We start from the raw sequence: 20,069 nt of genomic DNA on the forward strand, positions 1-20,069 counted from the left end.
CTTGAATATCTAATTAGGTGCTCCTGATATATGGATCATAGTTCACACATCACATGCAAAATACAGCAGACACAGTGTGTCCTTCTTTAAATAATTGAGTTTCATGTCTTGCTTCACTGAGCTGTTAAAAAAAGACCAAAAAAAGCCTCGTGCCCATGGCAGAATGGCCACTCCTTGCTTCAATTAACAAATTGCTCTTTCTCCAGAGAGCCAGGGTTAAGGATGGAGTAGCTTGGACATCCTGAGGAAATGCAGCAATAGCAGGATTTGTTGAAAGGCCATACACAGAGAACTGCTATGATTTTAGACAAGACCACACTGATGTTTTTCAACAGGCCCAGAGTACCAACTGACCACAGAGAATGGTGTTTCTACCCTAATACTACTTGAGCTGGCTTCATCACGTGCTGAATAAACCAGTGCACTCAGCTAGTGTTGGGAGACATCTGTGGCCAGCACAAAACAGGATCACTCCTTGTATCAGACTGTATCAAGCATAATTTTTTACATTAAATAAGCTAATCCACAATCATTAACACAAAACCCCACAGTTTTTATTCAGACTTCAAGTATGTTTCTGAAACTGTTATTAAGCTTTTATGACAAGACTTACATAATTATGGGATTGGATTTTTTTGCTGAAAAAGAGGCGAAATTAGCAAACTTCTTTTGGAAGGCAGAAACAGACTCCTAATCTGCTCAGATGTCAAACTGTAAATGTTGCCCAATATTTGGCTTGCTGTATAAAAAAAAGTTTCACTACAAAATCCTCTATTTTTAAATAAACTTTATAAAAAATAAAACTCAATAAAGTGGATTTTATCTCTCTGTTCTTCTCCCATCTTATTTTAGCACAGTAAAAAAGCCCCAAACCAAGCATGTTTCTGCTGACTTTTTTTTAATTTGAAGAGAGCGCAGGTTTCATTTTCATAATAAAGCAAGCAGTGAAAGCAGAGCTGCCTGACTGAATTGGACACAGCTCATCTTCACTCCAAACACTTCTTTCAGATGTTATCCTAAATTGTAAATAATGTTGCTTTTGATTGCATGCAACACTCAATTTAACTTTTTGCAGAACATTTAAAGAGACTGGCGGGGTGAGTGTCCCACTCATGAAAAGCTGCTGAGAGAGGAAAGGATGTACAACATCCATTATATAAACACCCACTTTGGAAAGTGTCTGTCCTGTGGATGGTAGAAATTTCAATGAGAATAGAACAGATTTACAAATCCACCCTTTACATTAAATAGCAAAAACTCCAAACAATCTCCAGTTCTTGGTTCTCTGGTAGGCATTAGGTAACAAGCTCCACTTGTGCAGTTGACATTAGTCCTGAGGTTTTAAGAACATTTTCTTGGCTCTTTTACTAGGTCTTGTGTTACTATTCCCCTCTTCAACTTCATCTTCTTCATCTTCATCATCATCCTTGAGTACACGTTGGTCCCTTTTTCTCAAAAATTTCTTCCCTATTGTTCCCACTAATGTTTCATATCTGTAGAGAGAATTAAAAAAATACACCTTTTAATAAAATCAGAGGAAAAATCATGTAGCATATCCTAAACCTAATCAACAATTTAAGTGGTGTAAAAACCTGGTCATTAAAAGCTTGGAGAAGGCACAAGTATTAGATGACTTATTACATTATTATTCACGTTGGTGGTTTCAATTTGTTAGCAATTGGTAATAAGGAGGGAACTGGCATGGAATACCTGGATATCAAAGGGCAGAAAACCCCTACAAGTTATTTTACTCACAAATGTGACAGAGATTTAAGTGAATATACACCAGCATTCCTGGAAAATAAATTTGGTGCAGTTTCATACCTATTGTGGGTTTTTAAAATTTTGTTTGTTTCTTTTTTGGGTTTTATTTCCCCACACATAACACATATCATATTCCTAGCTAGTACTGATTATGTCATAAAATCTAACTTACCTTCTGGCCATTTCTTCATCTGACACATCAGCCTCCATTTTACCATCCTCTTCAATTTCTTCTTCCTTGCACTTCGAGTTCATTTGGATCATTAACTTCTGAAAATGAAGTGAGAAACAGCTTAAACACATAACCATGACACAATGGCAACAGCGCTGAAATTCACTGGCAGAAGAGCATAAGAGGTAAGAATCAAATTTAGTAATTATTTTCTGTTCCTGGTTAGGCTAGAGCTCCTTGCTATGAAAACTCATGAAGAAAAGGCAACAGAGAGACAGTGTTTTCAAACCCCTAAAGGGCACTCCAAACATCTCCAGGAGACCAGAGAGTTAGATCATAATTAATTTTTCATCATGATGTTAGCACACAGACCTTGAAATGGTTTTGTTAAGAAGGAAGAATATCTTCAAGGATTTACAGTAAAAGCCATGAAGCAATCATATGCTGAGTCTCAGGGACAGGAAGTTTAAAGCAACTAAAAGAATCCCTTAGTAAATTACCTTACATAGCCTTTTGCAAATCTCTTAGTCCTTACACCTTCATCCTCCTGCTTCTGTTCAGTGGTAACCTTTTTATTACTGTCCCTGTGTACTTCTAGCAACATGAATCATTCCAGAAAGAAATTAAAGACTCTCTTGCCCAGCATTTTTACTTTGGAACTCTACTTATACAAGTAAGTGTTGAATAAATAGCGTTGAATGTTTGTAGATTGGACTCTGCATTCTATGTCAGGAGGAAAAGTGAGCTTTTGTTTTGGTGAGCAGCATGTGGGATGGTTTCCTCACTTCAGGGAGGGGAAATCTGCAGGAGTCATGCAATTACTGACCAACAATACAGGGAGGTTAAAAGATTCTATTTACCAGATGCTGCATTGATCAACATTTAGGGTTGAATAATGGAGTTTCTAGACATGGGAGGATTTATGGAAGGTGCTGCAAAGGCCAATAAGGCTGCAGTGTGAACACTCAAATCCCCATCTCCAAGGGCTTCACTCCTAATGTAAGACACCCTCACGCCAGGACATTGAAATGGTACCTCAATTTCTGGATTGAATCCTTTGAAGGACATTCTGCCATAAACGAGATCCTCACATCGCAGAAAGCTTCTCTCTTCTATTATACAGCTCCTGCATGAAACCCCAAACCCAGCATTTTGTCAAACCGTGCACTTTAAAATAATCAAATTTAAAAAATGCAAAAAGGATGTGCTGTCTTCCCCCCACACAAATAAACAAAGCCACATCAACTACTTTCTGCTTAATTGCTCTGATAAATCTATCAGTACAAGGAGCTTGGAGTGCAAAGGAATCCTTTTTGCCAGTAAAGCTGTGCCAGTTCCACAAGCAAAATTAACTCTCCTGACAAAAAGCACTCTTTGCTGTATGGTTCCGCCTACATCAATACTTTTGCCAGAATAAAAATACCACATAAATATCACTCCCCAGGTGGCACTACTATACCAGCAAAAGCTTCTAATTAATTTTTCATTGTGCTATTAGACCATGCATTAGTTGAGCCTGTCAGGGTATAAAACACTGTGTCACATTCTGTTCAGCAGACAGATTTCCCCCTTCTCCCTCCTTTTTTTCCTCTTTTAATGAGCATGGAGTGAGAAAAGAAACATGACCCTGAGGCATTCATAATACACGTGTCAGATAAAAGTACTTCCATGGATTGTTCCATCCTTTTCCTCACACACATGTACCGGTTTCCTCATCCTCTTCATCTCCATGTAAATCAGACTGTCATGATCACAGAATTTAGGCTGAACAGATTGAGCTCATTGTCCTGCCTCAAGGCAGGATCAGTTACACGTGTGCTATGAACAGCAGAGGTCCAGCTAACCTGTCCTCAAAAGACTTCCCATGATGAAGAATCCAGAGTCTCCTCAGGCAATCTGCTCCAGAGCTTCAATAGCCTCATTGTTACAAAAGTTCTCCCAATGTCCAGCTTGAACACTCCTTGCTGCAACTGAAGCTCAAATATCTTTCTGTCATATCCACCAAGAGTAATGGAAAAGAGTTTATCAATGGCCTTATTCAACTACAGTTAATACCTTGGGTCCCAGCTTTTTCAAAAGTATGTATGTTCTCCCTCAGTGGAGTTTTTTTTCCACTTTTGAAAGGATGAAACCCAAGCAATTTCAAAAGTAGTTCTCCTGCTATTTAAAGCACCTTTCTAAAGAGCAGGACACTTTTTTCCTTATTAGCTAAGCCTTTCTTTATTTTTGCCATTATTTTTTCCTATTTCAAAATCAGGATTTGAAGTGAGCTGGACACAAGAGGACAGAACTGTCCTGAATCGACTTAAACCATGTGACTGGAGCTGAATTTACTAACACAAAGTTTTAGACTTCTTTTTTCAAATGAATGGAAAAAGCAGCGATTAATGAATTGGATCCTGATTGAAAGAAACTAATTACATGCATCTAGAAGAATGTGTGAGTGAAAGAAAACAACACACATAAGAACTGAAAGTAGGTCAAACTACACTAGGCAACCTCAAGAACAGCCCTAAAAAAATGTAATAAAAAAGTTGTAATGCCAGTCTGTCACTATTTTTGCTGCTGTTAACTGGTTATTTCTAATACTTACCTTACAGGGAAAAATATGAATATGCTATTTTCATTTCAAAACAACCCAATGATGATAAGAAGTACAAAAGATTACATGCTTACTCTTTTTCCTTTAGATCTGGTACATCAAGATACCAGTGTTCTTCACTAATTATCTTCTTTTCTTCCTCTTCTAGTTGTTTTTTAGTTTGTGAATCCAAACCCCTTTGCATGAACTACAAAGACATAAACACAAAGCTTCAGTTTTCTGCATCATGAGTGTCTTCTGAATATGCAGTAATTACATTATGACAATTATCCATTACATAATATTTACCAATTGATACAAAGTAAATGTTTTTGGTGATTTTTTTCTCTGAGTTTGGTCAAAGTTTGGGCAGACAATGGAAAATTAAAAAATCTGCTGATCACAGCTATCTACTAAAAGTCAACAGTCAGTCACACCTCTACTATATTTATATACTTATACTTTATATCTACTTATATAAAGAAACAGACCTGTCCTGGCTAGTTTTGATGGAGTTGTCACAATCCCCTAATTTTACTAAGATTTTTCTAATGTTTCAGCAAAGGCCAGAGAGAAGGTAATGAAGTTATTGCTGCACATCAGGAACCAACTCCACCCATAGAAACAGCACTGGAGCTCAGAGCTAGAGGTGGGTCATACCAGGCTAGACATTTTTTGAAACATCTACACTTTCAACCATCCTCTTCTTTTCTCACATTTAATGAACTGGATTGCATTTATAGCTCTGAAGGCACAAACCTGCCTTTGGAAGTCGAAAAATGTAAGACTTTGAAACCAGACTGTGAAGAAAAGTCCTCTGTATCCAGCTGTGCTAAAGGAAGGAAGATGTTCCCAGCTCTTCCGTTCTCACTGACCCATGAAAATATGGTCCAGCCCTGAATTTAAGCACCTGTTAACTCACTGCAGGAACAGTCTGCCAAAATAGCTGAGACCAATAGTGAAGTTTAGGGCAAGACTGCAATTTTAAAAGTACAAGGACACTCCTGTCACTTGCGTCCTCAGTGATAACCTGTGTCAGAGGATGGGAACAGGCAGGTAGGAACAGTGACCTCTCAACAGCTGGGAGCAGAAGAAGACATCTGTCACAGCCTATAAAAAACTGCTGAGAGCACAGAACTGCAGACCTGAGGTCTGTGAAACAGCATTTTAATTTCCACTTGTCTCAAGTTAGGTGCCTGAACTGAGTGACAATTAAGTCTAAACAATGTCAGTGAAACATGCTGGGAAAAAACAGAACTCTTCAAAATTTTATGGTGATAATTCATATAATCCCACTCCCCTGAAAGCTGGGACCTTGGAAAGTGTTGGAATAACTGTACCTGTCAGAGATCTACATTTATACCAACCTAACCCCCAGACAGAGGCAGTTCACACACAGTCCTGTAAAACTATATAGGTGTGCAATGTATGTATTATAGGCAACCCAAACATCTTTTCAGTATCTACAAAATGCCCAACCAAACCAAACTCAGAAGTACAAGCCAATAGAGCTAGTGTCTCATTTTCCATTTCTATTTCTATTTGCATCCACTGTACAAGATCTTTAATGAAAGGAAAACTGACTCTTGTTTTCTGAGTTGATTCAGAATATGTCAAAGCTTTCCAATTAAAATAACAGTATCTTCTTGAGGAAAATAAGTGAATCTATCATGTGGAAAAACATTGCTCACAGAAATTGGTTAGCCAGTCAGAAACTTCAACACAAGAAATTCTGCTACAAGAACCCAATTAAATAATCATTTCACACTCCATTTTAAAGATTATGTTCCTAAAGATTACTACAGGAAAAACCTAGATAAAAATTATGTGATCGGGTTTCTCTTGAATGTAAACACGCACTGATGAATTAAAAATATACCCATTGTGGTAGGCACAGAATATGTAAATCAGTAATTGAGGAGTTGTTAAGCCATGAGACCTGGATCAAATGGTGCAAGATCTAAAAGTTTGTCCCCATGTAGCCTGCAAATGGTCCTTCCAACATCACCAACCACACGTCACCTCTGGGTGCCACTTCACCCACCTGCTGAATTCTGGCAATACATTGGATCACTACCTGCAGAGGCAGCTGCTAAAGGCTTAATTAAAACATTTGTAAACAGGAAGATCTGCAGCAACAAAGTGCTAAATGCAAGATCTGTGTATGACCTTTTCAAAACCTACTGATCTCTTCAAAGCTGGTTATTAGAGCCTGGACTGTGAACCTGCAAATGTCACGGCAGCATATTCACATGGCTGGTTCTCCACGGCCTTCCACAGAAAAACAATCTAAAAACCTCCTTTTGAAATCTCCAGGAGGTTGGTAAACCGGCAAACAACAGCAAGAAAAATTTCATTTAAAAAGTGTATTATATAAAAATAAGGAAAAATAATGATGCTGCCATGCAGGTTATGGGAGTCTGACTGTGTAACACATTGCTGGCTGACTCAGTTCAACACCTACTCCCTTTTGAGAGTGAGGTAAGATGCATTTTGTTCCTTCCGTGTACAAGTTTTAGATTTAGCAGCATCTGTTAATTAGGGTAAATAGTCCATCATCCAACTGTAGCAGAGTGCACTTTATGTGAAAAACTGAACTGAAGTCAGCTAACTCTTTTCAGCCAGAATGTGAAATATAGGCCCATATAAATACGTAGGGAAAAAAATGGCTAAATAAAACACCACAAGCAAGAAGCCACAAAGGCCCCATCATATTCAGTTAAAAAAATGAATATTAACATTAAAAGAAAAAAAAACAGGAACTCGGCTTTTCCTGGTTGTTTTCCAGCAATAAAGGACCATCAATCAGAGGAGAACGTACTCTACTGAATTAGGAGTTGTAGTTCATGGTGCGAAGCAGAATCCATTAGCCAGTGAGCAGACACTAATTTCACTCTGGTGACATGAGAGTCACAATTCCAAGGGTAACAAGCACATCGGGATGTTACTAAGATCCCTGGCATTTATGAGTTGGGAAACTTGGTTAACACTGGATATTAATCCCCATTCAGGCTGGGATTTCCTTAGCCAGCAACGTAAACAGGGATAAAAATGGACATACCAAAACCTAGACTTTTTTTCTTCAATACTGAAGCCCCCACCGCCAAGCAAAGCAAGCAGCACTGATATTTTCATTTCAACGTGCTGTTGCAATCTTTTAATTTAAATTCACAATAAGAAACCCAGCTGCAGAGCAGCGAGGTGCAACGAAAGCACTCCCAGAAGGTGCGCTGGAGCTGGCTCTAGGGGCCAGACTTCAACTGGAATCACCAAGTTGCTCTCCACGCCGAACCCTGCAGTTTGCAACCCCCGAGCTCGCTCGCCACGTTCAAGCAGCTCGGAGTCGAAATCCTGCCGGGGGAGCAGCCAGCAAGAGAGAGAGCGTTCCATGCATAAACACATTTGTGTTCAGAGCGTGGCTGGGGAGAGCCAGGGCTGGCACAGCGCGGCCGGCGATGGGCACGGGAATGCCCCGCACCAGGGCTCCGGGACGGCCGCGTGTGGCCGGGGACAGCCACCCCGGCCTGGGACAGCCACCCCGGCCTGGGACAGCCACCACGGCCGGGGACAGCCACCACGGCCTGGGACAGCCACCACGGCCGGGGACAGCCACCACGGCCTGGGACAGCCACCACGGCCGGGGACAGCCACCACGGCTGGGGACAGCCACCCCGGCCTGGGACACCCATCCCGGCCTGGGATACCCACTCCGGCCTGGGACAGCCACCCCGGCCTGGGACAGCCATCCCGGCCTGGGACAGCCACCCCGGCCTGGGACAGCCACCTCGGCCGGGCACAGCCACCACGGCCTGGGACAGCCACCCCGGCCTGGGACACCCGTCCCGGCCGGGGACAGCCGTCCCGGTCGGGCACAGCCACCCCGGCCTGGGACAGCCACCACGGCCGGGGACACCCATCCCGGCCTGGGACAGCCACCCCGGCCGCGGCCCGCCCCGCGGGGCCCGCTCGCCACGGGTACCGGCACGGCCCAGCCCGGCCATTCCGCCCCCGGGCCGCCGCTTCCAGCCCCCCGCACGCTCTTCCCTCCTTCCCCCTCACCTTCATGCGCAGCAGGTTCTTGGACAGCTTGGTTTTCACCTCCCCGGCCATGGCGGCCCACAGGCCGCGGCGGATCCCCGCGCTCGCGTAGCGCCGAGGCCGCGCACGCCGCGGGAGGAGCGGGGCGAGGCGGCGGCGCGGCTCCACCCTCCGGCCGGGGGCGGCCGCGGGCGCTGCACCCTGCCCACGCCCGCGGGGCCGGGGGCTGCGCTGCTGATGCAAAACCAGCCATAGAAAGCAACTTTACGGCTGTGCGGCGTGAGGGAGGTCGGGGATGTGAGCAGCGCATGATTCCGCTTTAGTATGAAATGGTAAATCTGTAGGGGAACCTGACATGCCTTACCTATGCTTGTGTGTCATATAGGACTGCTGGCTTACAGCTTCACCCCTAATTTTATATTTCATAAAGGGTATAAAATACTTCTCACATTGGCATTTGGAAACTGCTTGAATTTTTAAGCTTTTTTTTTTTTTTTTCATCAGCACTGACTTTTACTAAAAAAAATCATAAAATGGTCAAATGTGATTACAACTGGAAAGCACACAAATTCAAAGACATTACAAAAAGCCTCAAAGCTTTGTTAGTGATTTGTGAATTCAGTGTTGGCAGCGCTGTTGTTGGACTGCCATGCTGGGCACTGGGAGCTGAGGAGGAAATCCTGCTAGGGAATTGCCAGCTGACTCCCAGTCAGAAGCATGTACTACAATTTCTCTATATATCCTCATAAATCAGATTTCTGATGCCTGTTTTGACATTTGGCACATAAACTGGGTGATAAAGCAATAAGAGTGAGGGTTCAGTGTTCAAAACTTTAATGAACTGGTGTGCTCCAAAAGACAATTTAGGGAGAAAAGTTCTCGTATATGCAAGATGTAGGTCAAAGCTTGAAGAACTCTGTAAAGATTTATGCTCTAATAGACTCCACAGAAAGGTATAATGAAGGACAAAACCTGATTGCAGTGGGAAAGGAGGAAGAATTATCCACATCCAGGCATCCTTACTACACATTTAAGCTCAGTGAACTAAAATGACCACAAATGCCAATGAAACATGGAGCCACAAATGCTTCAAGGCAAAGTCATAACACTGCATGAAAATATTTAATTTCCATATAGGGAAGGCACCTTCATTCCCTGGCTCTGTAAATGAGTTGAAGCTGCTCTGAAGTTCAAGGCCCCAGTGAGAAAGTCACATTGTGAGTGTGGGAGCTGTGCTGTTTAGCTCCTTCTCTGTTCCCTTTCTCATGAACAGCTATCATCCCTTCCCAACAGAAGAAGGCTGGGAAGGAATTTGCCGTTTTCTGAGTACAAATGTTCATCAAAGAATGAATATGTTTGACTCTTAGTGAGCAAACCAATAGGGGAAAGCTGTTAATTAATGTGATGGCACAGTACAGCCAGAATCTGTCCATTTTTGGTATGATGTTCTATTTGCCGTGCACTTTAATAATGCATTCACTTTTTGTTGATCATTTCAAATCAGAGGCCTGTGTTTAATTACATGACCTTCAATGTCAGGGCTTTTCTGAGCAGTTTCAGTTCATTTACAGTCCAGGAATGTACTTTGGATGATTTCTTCTAAAAACTGTGCTCTCCTCAGCACGTCAGCAGCCCTTAGGTGTGGTAGTGCCTGGCGTTGCTTGGTGGCCTTTGCAGGAGCTGTTCCTGCCCCTCCATCCTGCAGAACATCCTGGCACAACAATTCCTCAGCACGTTCCCGTCCTGTTTGGGATTTAGACACTGCATGTGACAGCTCCTCTCTCCCTTTGCTGAGAAAGACCATCCTGCCCTCAATTCTTTGGGAGCTGCATTGTAATTTACACCCCCATGCAGTGTCTAACTAAATGCAAGGAGTTTTCACCCTGTGAAAAGTTTTCACACCTTTCAACCACGGAGATAATTCCTGGTGCTCCCTGGTCCCCACTGCACCCCGTGTCTTGGTGCTGCACCCCACGCTTGCACAGAGTTGCTGCCCCTCTCTGTTGGCACATCAGCTGAAAACCCGCCTCGATACAGGGAGAAGCATTTTGCAGTAAAAGCAATATAGGTTCTGTGATGTTTATTTAGAAAAGTGGGGATTGTAAAAAGGCTGCCAAAGAGTGTGATCTATTTTGGCAGTAAAAAAGTCAAAAGGAAATTTTTGGGTTGCATCTCCCATCACTTGAATTGGATGGGGAGGTTATAGATAACAATCAGCTGCCTTGTGGACCAGATTATACTGTCTGGTAAATGTGAAGACACTCCATTGATTGCAGGAGAAATTTTTGTGATTTACTAGTGGTGGTGGAGGCAGCTCAGAGAAGAATCCAGCCCTGTAAATACGCCTGCTTGTGAAGTGGAATGAGGGTGAGGAGAGTTAGGAGAGAAAAAGAATCTCTCTGTGTTTAGAGAAGAATTGAGGGTCATTGTAAATGACAATTAGACGCCTCTCCCACAGCTCTGAGTGCTGCACAGCAGTTCCATTTTCAACCTGGAAATCCATTTCTTTTTCAAAACAAAAATACTCAGGGAAATAACTTGGGGGAAAGGAGCTCCATCTCATCAAAGATTGTACATTAAACAAGCAGATAAAAGATTTTTCTTCCTAGGAAACGTGGTCCCTTCTCCCTCTAGTAATTACAGAAGTCAAATCAAAGTTGTCATTAACATTATTTAAGGAGTAATCTCTCTTGGAGCAACACATGTGGCAGCTGTGAAGTAATTTCACGCCAATGGGATCTAATTTAAGGGAAGTCATGGCTTACTTTTCCCATAACCTTTTATTTATTCATATTCTCCTAGTAGTGTGATTTTAGTGCAAAACGGGTGTCTCAAACCTTACAGCAGCCTATCAGCTAATTTCATTTCTTATGAGCTGTCTTTGAATTCTGAAGCAGATTTTTACAGTTCTCAAAATACCTGAAGCCGTTTTCCCCCCCTTGCAACTATCAAAATTCTTACAGGATGACAGGCGAGTCATTAATTTGTACCAAACCCCTCCACTGTGTTTCAAGTGAGGACATTATGGGTTTTTCTGGACAAACAAGGAAAAGAAAATGCGAAGGGGAGCAGCCAGAGGTCTGTTTGCACACCTGAAAGGAAGGTGGGAAGTGCTGGGTGCGATCAGGAAAGAGCTTTTGTCCCTGTGCTCCCCACAGAGAGAGCGTCAAACCCTCCACGTGGCAGAGGTGTTCAAGATGAGGACCCATTTTTCATCTCTCCTGCTCCCACCCCGTTCTGAGCCGCTAATGCATGCGGTGTATCAGCAGCTGCTGAGGTGCCGCTGCCGGGGGATTTGTTACAGTATTCATCATTTATTCATCACCTTTGATACACTCATGTTCAACTCATACTGCTCATCCCGCTTTGGGCCTCATCCACAGAGGATACAGGGTAGTTCCAGCTCCCCATCACACTGCCCTCATCACCCTCTTCGCTTTTTAGTTCCCTTTTCTGGCATTGACACCAGTTTGGGTGGCAGCTGACACTCAGAGGGTGTTTTAAATCCCTGCCCCACGTTCCTCAGCTGAGCGCAGCTTTTCCTGGAGATGGGGATGATGCAGCAGGAGCCAGACTCCTGTAATTCAGGTGACACGGGTCTGTGAGCACAGCTCACGTTGCTGACTCTTTCCTCCTAATAGCCTTCAGTAGCTCACAATTTATGCAGCATGGAAAGGTGTGTTTTAAAAATGTGCTTGTGGCAAAACAGAGTTAGAAAATCTCTGGAACAACTAAGATGTGTCTTTGGAGAAAGTGCCTGGTGTCAGTTTGGGAGAGGACAGATCGTTCTGAGTGCTTTTGGCTGGGCCAGTGGCAAGGGTGACCTTTGTATGAATAAATAGAGTAATTCCTTTTTGATTACAGAAAGAACCAGCCTCATAATGGTAGCTCCCTATATTCTGCCATCAGCTAAAGTGGTGGAGAGAACACATGCAGGTCTGTCATTCTGCTGGCATGTGGAGAAGCCTAAATATTTGAAATTGTTTGATATATGTTAGGAGTCAGAGCAAAGAGAATGACTGCAGAATGGTGTGGAGCATCCTTCTCTTTGCTTTCCTTTAAAAATCAGGAGGCTTTTAACTTTTTGGATTTGATGGAATCACAATTAAAAGAGAAAAGGAAAATATCACCCTCAGTTTGTTAACTATAAAAATGCAATCCAGCAGTGCTGCTGGTGCTTTGCTGTTTCCCAGGTCAATAAATGGCTCCCCTGACTTTAATAAACATTGATGCTGCAGGCTTGTTCTACAGTGATTGAACATTTTTATAGTTTCAACCACTCGCATTGCATGAAAGCTTTAAGATTTTTTTTCTCTTTTTTTCCACCTCTCTTTTTCAGAAGGGTTGGTTCTGATTGATTAAATTGTCATTTTCGGAGTTAGTTGCTGAATTATAACTTGGCATTTTTAACCATGCGATTTGTTTAAAGAGACAGCGTTTTGATATAGCAAAGAAGCTGAGAATTTTTAAGCAGTAAAAGGAAATTTTGTTCACTTTGTTCTCAGCCTTTCATCACTGCCTGACAAAAATGCTCCTGAAAACAACATGAAGGCTGTGATATGAAGAGAAGGTGCTTAGATCCATGCTTACTTCTTTATTCCATCACGGAGCTGATCTGTGCAGAACTATATTGCTTTCGATTAGTAGTCAGATACCTCATTGTTGTTCACATGTTTATCTTTCCAAGAGGGAAGGGAGAGAGGGAGGGGGAATTAGAAATATAAAATGAGTGTCCCCTAATGTGGTGTTAAGAGTGAGTGGCAGCACTGTACTTTGGACCAACCCCTTAATACTCACGATGGATTTCTTCACACCAAAACGGTGGGTTCTGAGTCAAAAACCTGCAGGGGTTTCACCTAAGTCCAGACTGAGCCTGGTTCAATGGGGCAAAGACCTTGACATTCTTTAGAAACTGAGAAAATCACATCCACATGATGATGCATTCATTTTTTTATTTAACCAGCTGCCACCTTCCTTCTGTGTGGATAACTGCTGGGTTCCAAGGTCTGCTTTTTTTCACTTTCTTTCACTCCCCCCAATTTAAATCTGTATTCAAGAAAATAAAGCTGAAGTAAATGAGACTCACATAAAAAACATATGTGTTCAGATTGTGTTTGAAAAGGAAGGCCAACAAAACTGTCCTCCAGAACATAACAGGATATCTTTTGCTTTTGATTTACAGTGCCTGCAGGGGAAACAGGATAATCTAATGGCCTGAATATGGGAGAGCTTACACTGCACTGTTACCCTGGTCAGACTCTGAAACAGTGCTCAGCAGTGGAAATCTCAGGGTATCAATATGAAATACTCAAGTCCAATTATACTTCTGCTTGTACACTTTCCCCTTTCTGGCCATTTCAGCTTCTGCTCTGAAATAATAACTTATGATGGCACAAAGCTGAATTTCAGCAGTGAATTATATCCCTGGCCTCTAAATTTAATTGCATGGTACTGCAACTAACCCACTATACATCTTGGTCCCCGGAATTCTTTCTGCCTCTTTTCTTCTGCTTCTATGCCATTCATTTGAGACCTTTAGAAAACACAAAATAGGTGCCCAGAAAGAAGGTGAATTGTGAAGGGAATTTTTTAACTTCTTACCTGCCACCAACTCTTGATGGCCTTTAACTAGAAAGGGAAGTAGGGTTCACCAGCAGTGGGGTCAGGATGAGGTGCTGCAGGCTCTGGATGTTTTCCTGCAGTGCTGGGTGCTGGGGTCAGGAGGACAATTTACAAGCACCAGTTTGGATTTGATCCAGCCAGCAAGGTGCTGTACAGGATGTCCTTTTTCACCATGTAGTGCCTGGGAATGGAGCTGGGGCAGGAGCCAGATGAGGGCTCTGATCCAGCACAGCAAACCCGCTGTTCCTGACACTGCTGTTCTGATCAGTTGAAGGTTTCACAGCAAGATGTCAATGCCTGAGCAAACCATTTATAGCAAAAGCAAAAAAGATATTCTGTGGTTATCATAAATACAATGTGATTACCTTCTTAGGACATGTTTGTTTCAAAATCATATTAAGGCCATTTTATGTGTTGGGGAAATTAGCTGTAACATGAAAAAGAGTAAAATATTCATTAATGCCATAATGATTTATATCAAAACATTATGGGGTAACACACTTTGCCTCAGACCAGTTCCTCAATGAATTTTTCTAGTTTTTCTAATTTCCATAAGTAATTGACCTCTCATTAGCAACTCATCAGAAAAATTGAGGTGATGTGACAAAAGCAAACCCACTGCGACAGAAACTCTACATATGCATAAATCATTGAAAACTCTAATGGATTCAAAATGAAGGACCACAAGAACCTAGCCTTCTCTGACTGAAAGAGGATTTTGTTTACATGTGTGAAGTGAAACACTTCTCTCTGAATATATGTATGTGTATATCCTTAAATCCTTTAGCTCATGGCTGATTTTCAAGCACTGAACTTTCACTTCTTCTCCCTCATGCAACTTCATAGGAAAAAGAATTAGCCAAATAATTCAGATGTGTAAGTGTAAGTCTGTGTCAGGTCCTGGTAGAACTGTAGACACTGAGGCTGGAAAAATGGAGCACACATTTTGGAACATGGACTAAATACAAAACTTAATTTTGGAAGCAAATGAACATCAACTGATGCTTCTTGCTGACTCCATCCTAGAAGCAGATACCTTCCAGAAAAGGCATGGTGCTGAATCCTTTCTGTGAGGAGTTGTTTCAGAGGGGAGGGGTCTGCCTTGTCCTTTTTATACCCACTGTTAACCAACACAGGAATGTTAACAAGCCCAAGTAATAGATTTTTCGCATATTGACATATTAACTTAATAACCTTATATATCTGTCTTTTTAGAGATCAATAAATCAATTCTGAGCTAGTTCTTCATCGCTGCAATATTGTGAAAAGTGAAGCTGATATTTAATGTAGTTTTATGAGTCCTGGATGCTACTGGACAGACCCAGAAAAAATCCATTTCTTTTTAATATATCCCTTAAAGTCCTGATGCCCATCTGAAACTTATTTGAAAGTAACTGGATTTATGGGTTCCAAGTTAGCGTTTCATTACGAAGTTACCTGAGTATGAGAGAGGAAAAAAAATCACTGTCTGAAAGTTTTGTACAGCAGAGATGAACCTCCCCTGACCTTATGCAATGGTGGCCAAAAAACTGCAGGGTCTAAGAGGTGAATAAAAGCAGTGGAGTAATATTGTAAAAGAATGGGAAAAGCTGCTGCCTTAGGCCTGCCCTGAGAAAAAGGCCAGTGAGAATCTCATTTTTCCTCATTTGGGAAGTGTATCTGTGGTCTGGCTACCTTTCTTACAGTTTGATTTTTTATTTTTCTTCCTGAATTTTCTTGCAGTGGACCATTGCATGGCAGTGCTTTAATATGGGTGAACATCGCTTTTGTTTTGCCAAAGGAAGCACAGGAGTGATCGTGAGAAATTTCCTATCAAGGAAGAAAAATGCATTTTTGAAGGCTCACTCAGAAAAAACCAGACTGCTTAGCTTTCCATGACATTTAAAAGGAAAATATTGAAAAGAGATGGTAGACAAACAGTGAGGTTTCGTGGTGCATTGATTGTTTCATGCCATGGGACTATAGCAAGTGATTAGTTTTGTGATGATGCTCCTGTATCTTTATTTTTTTCCTGTGTTGTTGCAGGAGCTGTGGTTGCATAGTTTAGTCCTGATATTTTCAGCCCAAATTTATAGAAAAATCTGATTTCCAATGCCTTTTAGCACCAGAGAGCACCTCTTCCTAGACTGAACTGACAGGAAACCAAACACGGTGCAACAGCAGAAAACTGAGACTCAATTACCCAAAAATCTGCCCAACATCTGCTCTGGGATTTGCAGAGCTGCTACAGAGATGGAGCTTTTAAACTCCTGGACAGCTTTTCTGTTGGAGTAAACCATCCTCATCGAGTTATCCCTGCACCTCTCTGCACAGCCCTGTCTGCTCCTTGGAGCCCTTTCCCTCATGGTTACACTCCTACACTGCCAGGATGTCAGATGGGCAGAATTCCTTTGAGATTTAGGAACACATTTGGATTTTAGCCAGGCGTGGAAGATATACATACTTCCTCCTATGCCCACACACATACTCAATATATTCCTTTACATATGGATTCTGAATCAGTAATACTAAAAGCCTGAAGTTGAAGGAAGGACGAAAGCGTTTATAGCTGTGTTTCTTGATAAGGTTTTTTTTTTTTTAAAACATCATTTATTCATCTGTTTTTGTGGGAGTGACATGCTTGATCCATTGCAAGGTGGAAATAACACACACCGAGGTCATTCTCCTTATATAGATTGACTTTAAAGAAGTCCTAGTGCTAAGCTTAAAATTTATAATTTAGCTGAACTAGTTAAAAACACTTCCTTTCCTTCCCTTGAAATGTAAGGAAAAAGCTCAACTGTGGCAAATGTGTCTTTTTTGCAATATTTTGGGTCTGCCCCTGCACTGCCTGTTAGTGGGCCCGAGGTTACCTGGGATGCATCCTGCTGCTTTGTGCTGAAAGCTGCTAATGGGAAAAAGAGAGTGATTAGTGCCCAAACAGAACTCCCAAACCTGCAATATCATATCAGCATTCCCTGGGGCAAGGAAAGCTGTAGATATTCAGGAACCCACCAGATTAGCTAGGAAGGGCATCCTTAATGACACCAGCAGAAGAAAACAGCAAGGGTTTTTTTTTGTTGCAGCGTAGTTTTGGTTGTTGTATGCAAAGTGGTTTAATATCACCTTAATCTCAGCTTGCCGTGTGAAAAATGACCCTGTCAATTTGACACAGAAGTAGAATATTGAGAAGTGGAACATTTTGTCTAATGGGGAAGAGCTGACAAAGACAGACTGAATAATCCTTAATTGGATAAAACTGACTTGATTTTGAATTCCAAATGAAATTAAAAATATTACACTAAGATTTATGGGGTTTGTTTTCTGTCTTTTTTTTTTCCTCTGTCTGTGTTTGCTGGGCTTTGCTTGTGTCTACAATCTTTCAGTTTAACAGCACCATCCCATTCTTTATTGATAAAAGCCAAAGGCTAAATATTGCAAGGTGTTTGGCAATGCCAGTATAAATGGGAATTCTCAGTCGTGTACAGCCCAGTTATTGATGTTTTTATTACAAATCTTCGTAAGGGCACATTCTGCTTTCCTCCTCAGAGCTGTAATGTGGAAATGAGGGAAATGCCTGTTGGAATTAGCTGAGCACGAGGCAGTTTTGATTGAACCCATCTCTGTCCTGTGCCCACAGGGCCAGGGTGTCTCAGCAGAGCCTTTTGTCCCTTTATCCACCCGTGGCTCTTCTGCTGTCCAGGATATGGGCACAAAGCAGATTAATCTTCATCTGATGAGGAACCACCATCCCTTATTTCTCCAGCTGCTTTAAAGAGCTCTCCACAACCCACTGAGTTCCTGCAAAATGCATTATCTTATTTATTCAGGGCAAGGCTTTGGTGTGAGGACACTATAGGGAAATTCTTTGAGAAAATGAATTTCTGAGGATTTTCACTAGCCACTATAAAAAGTTTTATCTGTGTTATTTTTTTTCTCCCGCTTTGCTGTATAAACAAACATGACACTTTATTCTACAAAGTGATTTCTTTCTGAATTATAGAACCACAGAAAAAACATATAAAACCCACAAACCTTATTATTTTTGTATTCTTGAAACTCAAAATTGATTTAAACCAAGTTCAGCCAGCAATATTTCCTCCCCATCTGAGAAACTATATCCCGAGCTTAGACTAAAGTAAATTTTTATAGGCATGTTGTAATTATAAACCCTCAAGAAATGGATTTTGTAACAGGGACACGAGCACAAAGCTTCCCTGTAGTTACTCTGCCGAACACTGATGCGAAGAAGCTGAAAATCCATCCTCCCAAGAAGGGGCTTATTAAAAAACCACAGTGGTTTTAATGACATTTCTTGTGACATCAAAATTATTTCCCTCAGAATCACAGAGTATCTCTGTTTCTGCATTTTTGAAGGTCCAGGGGGGGAAATACTGCTGCAGCCTCATAGTGACTGAGGGGAGCAATCCAGAGAGATAAATCTGCTGTGGTGCTCATATCCTCTCATGATGGGAGATGTAAATGAAGCTGTTTAATTAGAACAGCATGTAATAATCATCACCAGGAAGGCAGGGGAAGTGTTTAGAAAACACTCTGGGTTCAGCTTTTCCCCTTAAATTGATGAATAATGTCTGAAAGGTCAGTGATAACTGAACTCAAAATGAGGGGATTTGGCTCACATCGGGTGTATGTGGTAACTTGTGTTCCTATTAAAGTCTGTAGAGATCCTGGATTGATTTTCTTGCAATATTTCAAGCCAAATTGATATTTTCAAGCAATATACATTTCTGATGGGACTGATCATTGTATTGTTTATATCATGTCATTTGTGCACGTGAATTCAAATCCAATGATGAGGGGTGCTTGGCCCAGATATATCACACCAGAGGTAGAAGAGATTAAATCCTTCTCACTGGATCAACCTTAAATTACATTTCTCATCTATACAGTTACGCAAATGCTTTGCGAAGATGGATAAATAGCTTTATTGTCATTTTAGAGGTGTTCAAAGATAAGAATTGTCCCCCAAACATGCACTAGCTCAGGGGCAGAGGTCTGAACTGCATCATCCCTCATCCTACATCCACTGAAGCCTACAGCAACATTTTCACCTAGAATATCCAGCCTCTGGCAGTAGGTTTGCTTGGCTTTCTTCTGATCTCCCAGAGTTTACTCACAGGAGGATGGGGCTAAAGTATGACATGTTTTTAAAGGAGATGTATAAAACAAGTGGTGGCAAGAGCATTCAGGGGAGGAGGAGAGTTTGGTCAAGCTGATGGACTGCTGCAGGCTGTTGAATGTGAAATGGCACAGGCTGCGTTACAGCCCTTGAATTTCAGGAATATTTGGCATTGGCTCTTTGATCAGTCAGACAATGAAGTAGGAAATGGAAAACCACAGAGAGCTCAACTTCATCCACAGTGCATGGGAGTAGCCAAAAATAGCTGATTGAATTGAATAGCAGGGCTGGGGAAGTTTTCCAAAGTTTTTTAGGATCTCCAAGGAATTTTTGGCCCATATTCTGAGAGAAAAATCATGTTAGTCCCCCTTTCCCTGAGCCAGTTCTCTCATCCATGCACAGCTAACCCAGACACCTGGGACTGAACCCATCTCCTTCTGAAGCCAAGGGAAAGCTCCCACTGCCTTTGGTGGAGGCAGGATTCATCCCTTTGTGAGACAATCATATTTATATTCAATACCCTGCAACTTAAACTGAGGATTAGCAGAATTAAACTCTCCTAATTTGTATATCTCATACTGCCAACCGCAATTAACTTTTGTGCGTTTGAATTAATACGGAAAATTATTAACCACCCTTTCCTCGTGCAATTATCATTTTACACTTCTGGAAAAAAATTTCTTCAAAATATGAAAAGTAGCCTGCACCCCTGTGGCCTTATCCCTTTTATTATATTTTAGTCAGCAGAGTAGAAAACAATTTTTCACCCCATT

At 41.8% G+C, this 20,069-nt stretch overlaps 1 protein-coding gene across 1 annotated transcript; it reads right to left on the bottom strand.

The window, feature by feature from the left end:
• Window positions 1–532: 532 nt before the first annotated feature.
• MPHOSPH6 (M-phase phosphoprotein 6) lies at window positions 533–8,740 on the bottom strand. The gene is made up of 5 exons (XM_063410859.1): window positions 8,577–8,740; window positions 4,613–4,725; window positions 2,972–3,062; window positions 1,937–2,034; window positions 533–1,493 (listed from the first exon to the last, which is right to left on the bottom strand). Exons 1-5 carry the CDS (start codon window positions 8,625–8,627, stop codon window positions 1,328–1,330), a joined length of 519 nt encoding a protein of 172 aa, XP_063266929.1. The 5' UTR covers window positions 8,628–8,740; the 3' UTR covers window positions 533–1,327.
• Window positions 8,741–20,069: the final 11,329 nt, after the last annotated feature.

This window comes from Prinia subflava, chromosome 13 (assembly GCF_021018805.1).
Source record: "Prinia subflava isolate CZ2003 ecotype Zambia chromosome 13, Cam_Psub_1.2, whole genome shotgun sequence".
Classification (NCBI taxonomy): domain Eukaryota; kingdom Metazoa; phylum Chordata; class Aves; order Passeriformes; family Cisticolidae; genus Prinia; species Prinia subflava.

Coding starts and splice junctions, on each gene's coding strand:
- MPHOSPH6 (XM_063410859.1), bottom strand. CDS start 8,627: ATGGCCGGGGAGGTGAAAACCAAGCTGTCCAAGAACCTGCTGCGCATG. Junction 4,726..8,576: donor AGAACCTGCTGCGCATGAAG/GTGAGGGGGAAG, acceptor ATGTCTTTGTAG/TTCATGCAAAGGGGTTTGGA. Junction 1,494..1,936: donor GATGAAGAAATGGCCAGAAG/GTAAGTTAGATT, acceptor TTCTCTCTACAG/ATATGAAACATTAGTGGGAA.